Source organism: Aythya marila, assembly GCF_965140915.1.
Source record: "Aythya marila genome assembly, chromosome: 15".
Taxonomy (NCBI): Eukaryota; Metazoa; Chordata; class Aves; order Anseriformes; family Anatidae; genus Aythya; species Aythya marila.
This window is the reverse complement of record NC_139056.1, coordinates 12,571,277-12,587,051: the sequence shown is the minus strand read 5'-3', so window position 1 is coordinate 12,587,051 and position 15,775 is coordinate 12,571,277. Positions and strand designations below refer to the sequence as shown.

The 15,775-nt window shown below is 41.9% G+C and overlaps 1 protein-coding gene across 3 annotated transcripts in view; it reads left to right on the top strand.

Moving 5' to 3' along the window:
• The window catches only part of MAD1L1 (mitotic arrest deficient 1 like 1), a 348,897-nt gene that overhangs the window by 191,257 nt on the left and 141,865 nt on the right, over positions 1-15,775 (top strand). For all 3 annotated transcript variants that reach the window (XM_082772513.1, XM_082772514.1, XM_082772515.1), the window contains exon 15: positions 5,703-5,793. In XM_082772513.1, the coding sequence (XP_082628639.1) occupies positions 5,703-5,793 (91 nt within the window). The remainder of the gene's footprint in view (positions 1-5,702; positions 5,794-15,775) is intronic.

Below are 15,775 nucleotides of genomic sequence, written 5' to 3'. Positions count from 1 at the left end.
TCTGCCATTTTCTGTGCACTGGACGTGAACCTGGGCAAGCTCACTCTTCACAGAAGAGGTTCCTAGTCAAAGCAACACGTAATAACTCCGGGATAACTCTCCCTGTGTTTGGGGTTCAGGAATAATTCTCTGTGCTCCATGGCAGAACCCTCTACGTGTCATGGCTGGATGTGCCCTCTCCATGCAGCAGGACTGGGTAGCTGTGATGAAAGAACAGGAAGAGTTTGGAAGAGATCAGTATGCAGAGGATTGGATCTGCTGCACTCGCCCTCCTGCTGTGTCATCACGGGCCTCAAGTGTTTACTGGATTTTACATAGCTGCTAAGGAGGAGCTAGCAACACGAGCTCCATCGTTCCTCCTTCCAGCTACAGGCTGCCAGAAATGAATTCTGGCAGAAGACAGGGGGAAGAAGAGCACAAACTTTACAATTTGGAAAGCGGGGAAAGAAATCCCAGATTGTGATGGAGCTATTTTCATTTCTGTAGTTTGTGGTCTTTGAAATCCCATTAGCCTAAGTGCGATGCATCTGGTCTAAGCCCAAGCACTCCAGTCAGCTGCTGTCATGAAGGAATGTGAAAAATGGAGGAAAACCAGTAGAAACCAGTAAGAGGAGTCTGCAGAACAGGAATGGACTGTGAGCCTCCAGGCATTTCCATATACACCCTGTGGTTAGCAGCTAACTTCTGAAAACAAAAGCAGGAGACATATAAAGGGAAAAAAATCCATATTAATCCTTTGAATCTGTACTCATCTCCTGTGAGTGAATGAGAGCCTTTAAAAATATACTTTTGTCTCATTTTTCTTTAGTATGGAAAGTAAATTTTCAGCAAGAGACTTGAAAGAGTTCATCAGTTTTTCCTCCTCCTCTTGAGAACAAAGTGCTCTTTCGTCAGACCTTTTATAACTTTAAATGTGAAACTCTCTCCCAGCATCATCGTTTCTGAAGAGACAATAAAAGCTGGTGCTAGTGCTGTCATTTCTCACACATCTTGCAGCTCCCTCTGAAATCACATTTGTTTATATTCTGCAGATGTTATGAAGAGAAAAAGTGGTCAAACTCTTGAGTTCATGTACTGTGGGATATAGCGAAGCAGAGAGCATTTAAGCATTAACACCTTTAAGAGGGAAGGTGATAGCTGTGCAGAAACTAGTATTTCAGAACCTATAAATAAAAGAAATCTATTAAAAAAAACTTCACTGAAGACTTAAGTGGCAACAGCTGAAGGACCTTTTCAGCTGGAACAAATCTGAACTTTTTCTCTCTGCTGTCAAACTACAACCCCAGTAAATCCTAAATGTTTTCTGTGGATTTAGTGACTGGGTAGAGTTACAGTAATTCAAAAGAAATTCATGTCCTTGCCAATGCCTATTAGTCACACTTGCTGGAATTCTGTCTGCTCTGCTCCTAACACCATCTCAATGCCATCTGGATCCCTTAATAGCATCTTCCCAACACATACATTTTCTGCTCCATTCAGTAGTTTCTTGTTCAGCGGTAGCATTTCCACATGGCCATGTCCTCTTCACAGATGGGGCCTCTGCAAGACATGTCCTCATCGGCGATACCCGTGCTATTCTACAGGCAATTGGGTACCACATCTGCAGATGTTAAAGACAAATAAAGAAGCTAGAGAAGTGATGGTGGCGAGCTGGCACTGTTCAACACCTGGACTGAAAGGGACTTTTGAAAGTGCCTGGATGCTAATGAAAAATCATTAAGAGTAACCCCTTCTTTTTATTTTCTGCTTCTTCCTTCTGAAAAGCAAGCAGCCTGGCATTTGCTGTCCATTAAGCTATTGCTTACCACTGAAACCTTTCTTAGACAGACTGAACACACATGGTGTGATGTCTTCTGATCCTCACAAACGTCATTTCAGGAGACCTGAAGCTGCAGGTTTGTGTTTTTTTGCGTGTTCTATCTTCTAACATGGGACAGTGAAACGTGCAGTGGAGGCAACGTAAAGCTCAATTTTGGGAAGCTGGAAAATCTGCAAGTCTGAGCAAATGACAATTTATCTGTGTTCTTCCACTAAATTTGATCGTCCAAAAGGCAGCAGAGATGGCTGTCTTTGGAGCCTTTACCCTTGGGTTCAGTTGTCTACATCTCACGCAGGAAAAGTCTCCCAGAAATGCAAAGAGTTCTTTTTCACAGTTTAAATATCTTCACGTTTTCAAACCCCTGTATGGAGAATAAGTCGGTAAATTTTCCAGAAATTGATCTGAATAATTTTCCCTGTATCGTTAAAGTTGAGAACGGTGACAGTATTTTAGAAAGTAACTGATGTTTCTTCCTTCCTTATGCCACAAGGCTGCTTTTAAAATGAGCACAGGCATTCATTCTGGGCCAGCCGTTAGGTTGATAGATGGCCGTGCTGTGCCCAGATGTTGCTGCACTCTGTTTTTTGTTGTTCTCACGTGAACGTATCGTTGATTGTTCTCCTTACCAGAAAGTAACTCCCCTATGTAACACGTTGAGGCATGCAAATTGATGATAAAATAGCATCACATATCTTGCTGCAGATGTCCCTGGACAGAGAGTGTGCAAGGTGCATGCAGACTAAGGCTGCCTTTATAGATGCTGGAGCATCATTCAGAGGCAGTACACGGTTGGCCCTGTACCTGAATTCACTTAAATGAAAAACTCAAGAGTGAAGCAAGTAAATATTTTTCAATATTTGACTGCAGTATCTTAACTACCAGCTGCAAATGCTTTGCTGTGTTTATATATAGATAGGATTTCCCTTGCTTCTCTTCCTTTGCCACTGGGGAGTGTTCCCGAGGGCTGTAAAGCAAAGATAGAATAGCACAAACTGTTTCCTAATGGCTCTTAATGCTATCCCACTGGAGACCCAGGACACTTAACGGTGTTAAAAATAGGTTAGAAGAGGGCTAAGCAGCGAAAGCACCAGTGAGTCCTAAAAAGGTCCCTGGTACAGAGAGCTTATGGCAATGTTCCTGGACCTCCATGCAGAGGAAGCAGAAGCTTTCTCTCTGAACGAGTGGTGAGGAGGTGGTGTTGAGGTTCTCCTGTCTGAGGCAGCCTCGTCCCCGACCCCGAGGCCACCGGCCATGAAGTACGTGCTCTGGGGATGGCTCCGAAACTGCTGGTGCCTGGGTGAGAAATGGAGGGCAAAAAACAAAATTAAATCTTAAAAACTGCAGGGAAATAACACAAAAATAGAACGATTAAGCCTCCCCTCGTTACAGCCTGCTTGTCCCTCAGCTCTTTTCCAAGTGTTTCCTGGTGACCGCTGTGAGTGATTTCAGAGGGCACATCAGAGGCCTGAGCTCAAACCTCCGCCCAGAGAAGTTTTGTAGGCAGATAACAGCAACGTTGCAGCTTATTTGGGAGCCTAAATGGGCAGAAATTTGTTCTAAATTAAAATCCAGCATGTCAAGTATGGAGAAAGGACTGATGACCTTTCAGGCGCTGTTGTGCTCATCTTCCTCAGAAAAAAGCGTTGCTGTTCTCATGGCCTGCTTTGCAAGCCATTTAGAAACACCATTAAAAGCATTAATTCCATTTTGAATTTCCATTTTTTCTGACCTTTTCAGTCTCCTGCTTCTTCAGCATCCTCCATCCCTGCAAGCTTTGTGTCTCTTCTGGAAATTATTGATGATCTTTTTTAATGGCCTAGACAATGCTAAAAGCCACTCCTCTGAGAAGCTTCCAAAAGGGAAACAAGATGTTACTTAATATCTGAACATTACCAGCAGGGGTCAGGCTTACAAGTAATTTAAGTAATTCAAGCTGCATATTTATAAAGGAGACATTTCTCTGCTGAACATGTTGTAGATCGACCAGCTTCTGTGGAAAAGTTTGCAGCCTTTTCCTCTCTTGCGTGGTTAATAGGAGAGACAACTTCTCACTTGTACCTGAAATTTGCGTTGTATAATTCCTGGATATTGGCAGATGGGCATGTTGTTCATTGTCACAGTGCAAAGATTTTCAGCTTAATTTAGATCGTTTAAAAGTGTGTGTTATCAAGCAAGATAATTAATTTTTAAAAACTATTCTGGTAAAGAATCCTCCAAAACCTGGATGCGAAGATCGATGTTAATATGTATTAGTTGCTCAGTTAATCACAAGAAGATAGAACGAGAAAGGTGAGGTTCTCAAAACAGTGTTAAGGTTTTTGTACTCGGTACTTAAATGCAAGCAAAAATGTTATATTGAACTTTTTATAATAATTTCTCCTGCATAACAAGTTTGATAGAGTTCTCTGAAGGATTCAACAATCATTTGGCTAAAGCTGATATGGTTGATATAATACGTTTGACCTTTCAAAAAGCTTTGAGCCAAAGGTTTCAAAGAGACATTACTCTGTTGGAATAAGAAAGAAGGTTCTTTGTTGGATTATTAAGAATATAAAAATCAAAGAGGGCATCCCAGTTTACTGTCTGCATCGATGGCCAGATGCCCATGCAAACTGGGCAAAGCTACTGGGGGTACTTTGTCAGAAGGCTCTCCTAGATTTTATTGTATTTTTTCCAGGATTTTCTGGGCCAGAGATTATATCTTTCTGTTTTGTGGAGCTTGGTATGTTTTTCTTCCATTAATTTATGTCATACACATTTAAAAGATGGAAAATCAAGGAATAAATTTTCAGTTTTCACAATATAGGGGGTTTTCCACTAGGTCTTAGAATGGTTTTTATTGGGAATTTGTCCCAATAAAAGAAGTTTGTGAGTAGTGAGGGGATAGAGTTTGAGGTAATATGAAATTATACAGGTTGTCAGGCTGTTAGTATTTCAGGAGAATCTTATGATGCTACTTGATAGAATAAGAGATGAAGTTGTAGATAAAAAAAAAATATAAAACCCACGGATGTATGAAAAACATCTTTACTTTTTCTTGTACAATAGTGGGCTCTAAAAGGGCTGTTATCACTCTAGAAAGAGATCTTACATTATTGTGAACATTTCTCTAAACATATCAAGGAAGTGCTCAGTGGTTAAAAAGACAGACGGAATACTAGGAATTATTAGAAAACAAGTTGAGACCAAAACAGCCTCATACTACTGAATACATCTGAGTGCTGTTTGTAATTCTAGCTCTTCCTATAGCAAAAAAAGTTTATATAAAACTTGAAGGACAATAAAGATGAACAGAAATATGGAAAACCTTTGATGTGAGGAAAGACTAAATTGAGATTCTTCAGGAAATAATACAGGGAGGCTTTTAAAGTTGCAGAGAGGAGAGCATGGTACAATTATTCACAGTTCTTCATTGCAGAACTAACAGGCGCTCAGTGAAATAATCACATGTGAAGTATGAAACAAAATGAACTAATTTTTCACACAGCACATAATTAAATTGTGGAACTTACTGCCAAGGAGCATTGTGAAGGCCAAAAGTATAAATCAGATCAAAAAGAGATTTGACACATTCATGGAGATTTTAGCTGTTGGTGGTTATTGAACATGATGGCCTAGACTGGGTCTCTCTTCTCAGGAAGTATCTAAGTTAAATTTGCTTTATATTCAAGTTGTGTATTTTAACTATGAATTTTTGAAATTATATTTTAATCATGCAAAGTTAGTTCACACAAATTGCTAAAAGATACATCTCAGTAGCATAGCTTTGTGATATCGAATACAGGAATCACCTGCCACTGTCCGTGATTTCAGGTTTTACTTGATTATTTGTAGAGAGACTGGGCAAAGACGGAGTGTTTATTATCTTTCCTTTCCTCTCTAGGCTGAAAATTGAGGAGCTAGAAGCTGAACGCAGCAAGCTGGAAGAGGAGAACAGATCTCTGGAAATGAAACTGGAGAAGCTAACTCTGCAGGTAGGAAATTTGGATGTCCAAAAGGAGTGGCTGGAGAGCCTGATACATCCATACAGATCTAACAGATTGCCAAATTGAACCTTACAACACACATGTTGATTTCCCTTAATCTGGGCAAGGCTTTAGGAAGCCTGTGCAAAATGCACCAATATGCCTTTATCTTTGTGTTATTGAAGTGTTTGGATGTTGGATTCAATCACACACATCAAGGTTTTTCAATACGCTTGTCTAGAACCACCCGTTTGTGGCCTCATTAGACAGTAGTCATCCAATCCTGGTAGCATCAGTGCTGTGGAGATGACATGGCAGTGTCACCAGAGCACAGACAGTGAGAGGTGGGAGGCGTGGAGTCAGGAGGATGAAAGGGTGTGCTTGTTTTGCTGTGCTACTGCAGGCATTTTAACATTTGTTGAGGTAGCTGCCATCCTATATGGCAAAAAGTCTTCAATTTTTCACTCTGGCAAGATCAGTGAAGCCTCACCCTCCCTGAAGGAGGGCAAGGGAGCCTACAGCAGTCAAGTGGACTGTGTTCAGCCTGCTCTGATGCTGGTAACAGCTTTCCCATGCAGAGGAGGAACATGGAAGTTTCCTCAAGCTTTCATAGCATTTCCTGTCTGAAAGGTGCTGGAGCAAACAAGAACCCGTGCACCGTTTGTTTAATCACAGCCCATCCTGCTATGAACAGCATTCTCTCTCCCTGCTGTTCTCTCTGATATGCTGAACAGCTCAGTGTTGTAGCATTTCATTCTCTTAATTTTCATTTCTCTTTTTTTTTTCTCCCCATTTTTGTGTGAATTGGTTTGTGGTAAAAAAAAAAAAAAACACAAAAAACAAAACCAAAACACTGTAGTTTCGAAATTACCCAGATTTCTGTCAGACCATTGATTGTATCCTGACACCTATTAGAGGTGAATCAAATCTTTTTTTTATTACCAATTCCTAGAGACAGGGGAAGTGACAGCTTTGATAAAGCAAGGAGCTAAGAGCTGCTGAGCATCTCTGCTGAGCCACGTTTAGTGTGAAACCTGTCACCTGGCTCTCCTTTAATTGGGTTTCAGTCATCAGAAGATGAAAGCTTTGGGCTGGTGTTTGGATGCTCAGGTCTCCAAAATACACAGCAGTAGCTTTGGTTTCAGAGCAGGTTACAACTCACTCAAGTCATATTTAATCTGCAGTTGTTGTCTTACGATGGCTGCTGGCTTGCCAGGGGGGCCTGACCAGAGGAATTCCCTGTTTTCTTCCTGATGCTGAGGCATGCTCTGTGCTACTCTCGAGATGCCAAAACACCAAGTGTTGTAAGGCTCACATTCAAAGAGGAAAGATCCAAAGGCTAGAGTGTGTGGTCTGCTTTGTGGTCATCAGCATCAGCTACCATTTGGATAGCTGAGCTTCTGCAGTATAAAAAAAGTAATGTGGTGATAGGCTGGGAACAAGATGCTCTTCTCCTCCCTTGTTTCCTACTTGGATCTTAGAGGTGGCTGCCAAAAACAGCTTCTCCAAAGGAGGAGTAGGGAGGAGAACATAACTATAGGAATATGTAAGTTGAATGCTGAAATGTCAGTATTGATCGGTGTGTGCCTGCCTGAATGGTCAAGATTTGGGAACTCCTCAGAGGACAAAACATCAGCTTGCCTGGTTTTTATTCACTTGGAGTATAAAATACCTTGACAAGCCAAGCTTGGAGTGACTTTTTTTTTTATACACGCTGGAAAACAGTTCCTTAGAGTGGGAACCCACTAAGTTAAGGATAAGCTTAGTAATTCACCTCTTTTATCAATGCTGAGAAAATACACTAAGGATATTATTATACGCTGAGATAAGGTCACTAAAATGTTGCTAGTTTGATGTTATTTATTCCTCTCTCTGAAAGAAATCACTGGGAAATGATGGGTTAAAATAACTTCCCTTTATCACAAAGAGAGAGGAAAAAAAAAAGCAAGACAAACTTCAGTAAAATTTTCTTGTGATTTCTGTGTATGAATAGAAAGATGATTGAAATTACAAACATGGGAAAGCATGGCATCAAATCAAATAAAAGTGTAAGAGAAAGTAGAGGGTGATATTAAACAAGGTAGGAAGAGGCCAATTTCTGACAAATCTTTATCTGCAGTTCCTTTTTTAAAATAAAACCTAACTTTCTGGAACTGTGTCTACTGAATGAAAGATGCATGGGGAGGCTGTATTGAAGCTGGGAATTTGGAGGAGGCAGGATTTAGAATTAGGGCTTCGATTGCTTGACGCAGGACTGGGCTGAAATCTGAATTCACAAAGCTGGGTGCAGTGAATGAAATCGAAGGGCATGCAGCTAATGTTTCCTAATAAAAACCATCGAGGTTTGACTGCACTGATGTGTGGAAAGGAATATGATTTCAAAAATGTTTGCCTCCTCTCACGTCCTCTTGTAGCTCAGTACTGGCACGTGGCTTTTGCTCATCTCAGCTTTGGCTGCTGATAGCAGTAGGCACTTTGGTGTAAGATAGGCGCGTGATTCACGCTCCCCGAGCTCAGTATTAGCAAATAAAGAAACAGAGCTACCGATGGCTATCTGCAGCAGCGTATATAACATCTGACATCTCTTTGTATTCCTTGCTTGTGTAGGGACAGCTTGAATTATGGCTGAAGGCGCTTTCCACCTCCACACACCCTCTCTTCCGAAACCCCTTGGCTCTTGACACCTAACTGTAGGCTGCATTGATTTTCCTTCACTGGTATAAAGACTTTAGCATGGATATTACTCACTGGTCAGGTCTTTACTGCTAATAAAAACCTCAGATTACAAAAACACGGGAAATGTTTGGACTGTAGGGAAATGACACCCTGCTGAGGTGCCTCCCCCATCACCCAGGACATTATCTTAAGAATAATATCTGAACTGTGTCTAAGCAAAAGGATTCAAATAATATGTGAAAAGCGAGGGTTTAACCAGACAGTTTTCTCTCTTCCTCCCCACTGTCTTTCTTTTGATGCAGCAAAAAAGACTTGAGTCTTTAATCTGGGAAAGAAAACGCGCTGTTACTGCTTGGTCTGTGGTGGGCAGGCTTGCTGAGATCTCCGTGAAAGGTTTGGTTTGTTAGTTGTCTGAAATGATTTGGGCCATCTTCCCGAGTTGGTGGTGCAGCTTGGCCAGGAACGAAAGAGACGGATCAAATCAGTGCTTTTTGGATAAAGTGGAAGGAAAGACTTGTGAAGAGTGTTCAATTAGCATTTCTTACTGCCAGGAGCCTCGTGTTTACAGGCAACCAAGCAGATGTGAAGTGTTCCTTATGCAAATACTACTCTCCTGCTTTTCCTGCTCTCTACTCTTTGAGCTGAAGGAGAAGAGATTCTTCAACTTCGGCTGCTTCAAGGAAGATTGATTAAAATCAGCTGCAGTTTCACTTAATTGGAACCATATGCTTGGCGAAGGAGCAGGACTAGTTAGAAGTCCTCGTAATTAGTTCACAGCTGGTTGGTGAGAGAAATGAAATTCCAGTTTGAGTTTGATAAGTGAATCTAGTTTGAGTTTGATAAGTGAATCTCTATAGATAAAAGTCAGGGAGTTGCTTTTTTTACACTGAGATATGTTTGGGCTTGGAAATTGTCACTAGTTTCCTAACCAAGCTAGCATCCTCATCCTTTTGTGTGTATCCATGTATATTTATGAGGCCAAATAGATAGAGCTGTTATTTTCTTGCTAATTTTGGAGTAAAAGGAATCACCTGTGGATGCTGGAAGTGAAAGAGCAGGGTCCCAGGAAGCTTGAAAAGGATCCTGGAGACATTCTGAGCCCCTCAGTTTGGCTGTGTGAGAGGCCCGGGGCTTGGCATGGGCTCTGAGCTGATCAACTTGTGAGTGTGATGCCCATAAACATAGTAATAACTAGTTGTCTTTAGCCTTCCTGCCAGTCGCTAATGTAACAGCAACAGCCATAAAAATGCGATGTTATTCGTACATATTGAAATAATTGGCTTTGTCCATTATCTCAGGGCTTGAAAGGAGTTGACTGGTTAGCTACAAGTAGGAGTTCCTGTTTGAAAGCCACCTTACACAGCAGGAGGGGAACATGGTTTTTACACAGCATTTTTTAATATAGAAGCAGAACAAAATAGAAGTGTGTTTGTACGACGCACAGCAGTGTGATTTTAGGCTGCTTTATCTCCCCTGAGCACTACAGCACTGCAAGTTATCCTGAGCGCTGTGCTGGCTCTGCGAGCTGAGCTCACCCATCCAGCTGGGTGTTTCTGCACAAAGTTCAGTTTGGGATCAGGTGTCAGGAAGGATGAGGCTGCTCTGTTCTCTGACCTCAAGTTCTCCCAAGTTTCAGCTAAAACTGCTTGGGAAAATGAGGTCTCTAAGGCTCGGTCTACTTCAGGTCTATGTGGTATGGGGGACACCCATCAGAAAACGTTCCCCAGCCAGAAGCTGGTATTTAGGCTCAATTTAGTTGTTGGAACTACAACCAAGGGACTGAATTCCAGTGTCCACAGAGGAACTGCCTGAGAAAAACTTACTCCACAAGAGGTACTCTGGGAGTATTTTTTCCATGCGGATATAACTTTATTCTGAGGTGTTCATTAATCCATGTGCAGTAGTTCCTTTCTAAATGTCAAACTTCACTATTGTTATCGACCATTTTACAATTTAAGATATTAATCTGGTTAAATTCAATCTTAGTTTCGTCCAGGTTTTTAAATTGATTATTTTTGCACAAATTAAAGCATAAACCACTTGTCGACTTCACTGCTGGTTGTGTTGTAGCTGTAATAATTTAAAGATAAGAAAAAGGTGAGTTTTGCAGGCACTTTTTTTTTTGGTGAGAATATCTGATATAATTGCCGAAGTTCGATACAAATAGAGCGGATGTCTGCAGGCTCTGTCCTGCTTGTCTGCTTTGGGTTATTTTTATTGGACCCTTTTTGTTGGTCCCAACCATGCAAGAGGCTCTGCAGGGACAGCGAGCAGCTGCCGCCTGCTTTATCTCATTTTCTTCCAGGAGTCAAATGCCCATGGACGATGAATGTGCTGGGACATCCAGAGTAACCTCCTGCCTCTATTTTGAGGGAGCTGCGAGAGGGTGCTGGGAGCTGTGCTCCAAGCAGGCTGCTCTGTGTGATCCCCCGTGGTGGAAAAGGGAGTGTTTCCCCTCTTTAAGCATTAATGACTCATTTTATATTTAGGACTTCGGCGGCCAGGCAGTAACTGGCTTGGAGTTAAGAGCCCAAGGCAAAGTTGAGGTCATTTAACAGTCTAACTGTTCATTATGTGACCAGTGAAGAATGATGAATGAATCATTTACACTGTTATAAAACTTAAAGGGACATTGTCAACCTTTCAAGGTTTCCTAATTGACCTCTCAAATGCTCATGGAGCTTCTTCATGGATCATCTCGATGCTTTCCCTTCCTGGGTTAGCCTCTGAGGCACAGCTTGCTCTCACTCAAAGCCTCAGGTGGTCAAGCTCAGCCTCCCCCCTCTCCTTTTTTTTTTTTTTTTTTTTTTTTTGGTTTAAAAAAAAAGAAAAAGAAAAGGAAAGGAAAAAATGAATTTCCTTAAATGGGTTTGGGTAAACCACTTTTGTGTCTCTTCAGTCAGGTGTAGCTTTTGGCGAGGCATAGAAACAGATTTGTGTGTGCTTCCAGAGGGATTTCATTACAGGAGAGAATACCTGAGAATATACAGCGGGAAAGACAGTAAAAAGAAGATCAACTAAGCAGAAGAGTGCAGGTTCAGATCTGCAAAAGAAGGTCATGGTACAAAAACGTACTGCCCCACTCTGCCAGTACGCTGGGTTTCATGGGAGTGTCTGGATGGGGTTGGGGCGCAGAGCAATCTGATCCTTTCCACAGACTCCTGATGGATTTTTTCAAAAATAAAAACTCCTCTTTTACAGACAGAGCTTATCTTCTCAATTTAATAGACTGCACCAAGTTGTTGCTGATGTAACAAAGTGTGTATCTGCTCAAGTGAGCACCATCAAAGGGAGACTACTCGGGGGTCATTCCACAGTCTGCTCAAAACACCACCAGCAAACCCACGTGGTAAATGTCTGTTGCCTTGGTTAAATTTGTCCCTTTTGGTACTAGTTATTGACCCGATAGCTCAAGTGTAGCACAGGCATTTCATTCACAGATCTGCATTCCTAAAGTTTAGCCTCACAGCAAATGTACTTTCAGGTATTTACGGCTACCTTTATGCTTTCAGGAGCCTCCCTGTGACCTAAATGCCTCTACTCCTTGCTGTAAGCTTATAACCTGGATGTTATGGGTATCTGGCTGTGACAGCTAGCAGGTATGGGATGCTTGCATGGAACATTTCAAGGCATTTGAGAGTATGCTTGCAGCCAGATGGCTGTGACTGCAGCACTGACTGGGTCAATCTGGTACCATGAGCAGCAAGAGCAGTGATAACGGGGCAGGGCCAGTGGCTAGAGCAGCGCTGCAGTCGCTGAGCAGGTACTCTAGTGGTTAGGAGGAGCAAAAGCCTGTGTTGGTTGACCTTCGCTCTGGTGCTTGCACTACTTAGGTTAAGCTACAGCCAAGCTGCTTTGCTCTGTAGGTGTCTGTAGTGTGGTAGACTGCTAAGTGTAGATGCTGAAGTACTACCCAAATGAATCATAGGAAAAGATCTACCCCTGTAACAAGCCTGTGATTTGTGCTAGAAGGACTCAGTGATTTGGGAGAAAATATCTTGAATCTTGTGCATGTGGATTGGGTACAGGAGAAAGTCCTAGAACTAGTATAAAACAGGAGGAGTGCAACACTAGTTACATCATTATATATATACAATATATATTTCAGCCTTGAGGAATACATGACACTGAATTAGCTGAGGCTATGAAAATATTTGTACATGTAAATTCTGAAAACACTGCAGTTATTAGAATTAATAGCAATTAGAAATGGTCCTTGGGGTTGGAGAAGAGAAGCATAAACATGTCAGCAAGTTGTGGCGGTTCAAAGAGAAGCTGCTTCCTGGCCTCTGCGGCCCTGATAAATGTGATGTGCAAGTGGATGTCTAATAAAACAAGGACATGCATGGTACAGACTTGCTAATGTTTGTTAACATCAGGGACCGTGATTGCATAGATTCACATTTGTGCAGGGAAGTTTTACCAATGTGCCCTTTAAAAAAATTTTTTTTAAGGAATTCGTACATTGAATATTAAACAACTGAAGCTCTAAATTTTACTGCCAGAGCTAACACTGTATTGTTTATTTCATGCAGCACCTTTCTCGAAGTTCTGCAGAAACTGATTAACATTTGCATAATACATTTAACACAAAAATCCATAATAAATTCATTAATGTACTCCTTTCACTATCCCTGCAAATATCAGCAGTTGTGTGGCATCACACGGCTCATTAGATGAGCAGAAGAGAGGATGGGTGAGCACTGGATTTCCTGAACAGCTCTGAAACAGGAAAAGGTCACTGCGCTAAGCCTTGCTACCTGAGCAGCAGCATGGAGAGCTCTGAGTGAGTGGGGAGAGAGCTGGGGAGGGAAAATGCCCCCCTGGAAAAGGTCTCTGCACCCGTAGGTATATGCAGCACAAACTTTCTGAGATGGCATCCATACTAGAATAGAAAAATCAGTGATGAGAACAAAATGTGGATGAGGATACAGCCACACTGAGGAGGAGGCTGCTCCTAGAGTGCATGTGTTGTGCAGGGCCAAACACCAAGAAGTTGTTGAAGCCCTGCTGCAGGACAAGAAAACTGCTTGGAAACAAGCCTTACTTTCTGAGCAGTTATTGCAGAACAAACGGTGAGGTTTTAAAAGTTGTGTAAGATTTTATTGTGTGGTAGGAAGTTCACTAAACCAATAAATCTGGGGGTATTGTGTGTGTGTGTACAGCTTTCATGGACAGAAAGCAGGGTGATGGACACAGGGCTCTGTTAGCACTGTGTTGAAGAGCCAGAGGAATTTCAGCTACAAGTAACTGTTCAGATACATTTGTATTTATAAAATGCCCCTCCATCATACAATGACAGCTGATAAAATATTAGCAAGCAGCAAGTACAGATGGCTTCCATGCAAGAAGAGCATTGCACTGATTCCCCAGGATCACCATGTGAGTGAAAACCCAGGCTGGTAGGCAGGCACAACCCTTTTAAAAAGAGGCTTCGCTTATTAGCTCCTCTAATCTTATTCATCACGTAGCAAGGAAAAAGCAAAGTTTCAGGAAATGATAAGAGTGACTGTCCCTTTATAATTTTCTAGTTTTACTGTGTAGTCATTTGATGGCACAAATTAGTTTTCCATTGTTCTTTCTTCATTTTCCATTATTCTTCTGCTTTGAATTCCGCTGTGATGTCACAGAAACAAAACAAAAACGTCGTTTTGAGCTAAATAGGGAAAATAATGCATGGAAAGGTTTGTTTACTGAAGCTTTGTGCTTTTCCTTGAATTTCTATGAATAAACACCACGTCCTTAAGTTACAGCTCTCTCCATATTTGGCTTTTAGCTTTTCATTACTTGTTATCATTTCAGCCTTTGTTTGACGAACCAATTACTTTCGAACTTTTGATTAAAACAAAATAATAGGTCACAGTTTCGTGCTGTCCTTGTCTTTCCAGTTCTGTTATAGTCTGGCTTTTTGCCACTGATCTTTGTAAAGTCAAAGTTTTAAGTTACATTCTTCAACAGTTTTATGCTCCTGATAAGGAGACCCTGGTTACAGTGCAGGATTTTTCCTCTGCTGCTTTGTATGCAGAAAACTCAACACTGTCTCTAAGAGACAGAGGGCCAGGATGTCTTACCTAGATTATGGGAAAGAAATGAAGTCAGAGTTCAGGTTTTTGGTTTGGTTTTGTTTTTTTTCTGTGTGGGGAGGAGGAAAATCTGCCTGCTGCACGCTACAGTGAAGAGTGGGCAGCGATAGTAATGCTGTTAAAAGAAACTTGAGAAAATGGGGTGATACTCTGAGCAGAGCCACTGCCGGGAAGGGCAGCGTGCTTCAGAGGAATAATGATGTGTCTGCTGGGGGGATTCAGGGGTGTGAGATGGTGATACCTTATCTCCCACATCCCACAACCCTTTCCTTTGACCAGAATGACCTACCACCTATCTGACGCCTGGAGGCAAAGAACTGCATAAAGAAAACGGGTTTCCCCTAAAGAATTTTATCAAGTAGTAGAAGGGAAACTTGACGTGCATTTGTCACTCAAAGGCTCAGCATTGTGCAGTTTGATCTGTAGCCAAGGCTTCGCTAGGGAACAGAGTTTGTAGGGTGTCTGGGGAGAACCAGGGTGGTCTGAAAGGGGCCACGCAGGGAGGAGTAACACCCCCATGCACGAGCATCTCTGCTAGTGCACCCTGAAGGCGGTCAGATTGCAGTATGGTCCCTTTCCAGTCTGTTTCAAAATTTGCCTCGATTTCCCTTTGCTTTTGCTTGATAAGTCTCTAAAAAGACAGATCCATATAAACCAGAAAAAAAGAGGTTTTTAACAGCTTTTCTACCCAGATCTGAAAGACAGATAAGAATAGAGTGGAAAAAGATGCTTAATTTCAGCAGAGGAGCTGTTCTCTTCAAATCTGGATAGACAGCCAGGATGGCAGGATAAGTGAAACGCTGAGAGAAAGGTGCATTTGTGTCTTCTTTAAAAAACAACCCGTAGTGAGATGCTGCTGCTGCGTGTGCAAAGGAGCGGTGCTGTCTGTAAAGCCCCATTGTGTTCAATGGGTGGGAGGGCTCCCAGGTGATCTGTCCCATCTCTGCGTTTCCCCAGGCATGGGATTTGGCATGTCAGGAACACCGCTGCTTCCCCTGCTCGACGTTTAGGCCTTACGTACCTTAAATAATACAGAAGCTGTGCCTGTTCTTTGCATTTTTGGCAGGGTGTTTAAAATGAAGTTAAAATTCCCTGAAATACATTGTGCATGTTGGACACAACATCAGATGTGTGGTTCAGATTGTGACCTTTCAGAATAAAGACGACGCTTTAGAAAAAAGGGGGTCATTGAGATTCCGGCTCTGGTAGGATGAAAAAACCTGAAAACCCAC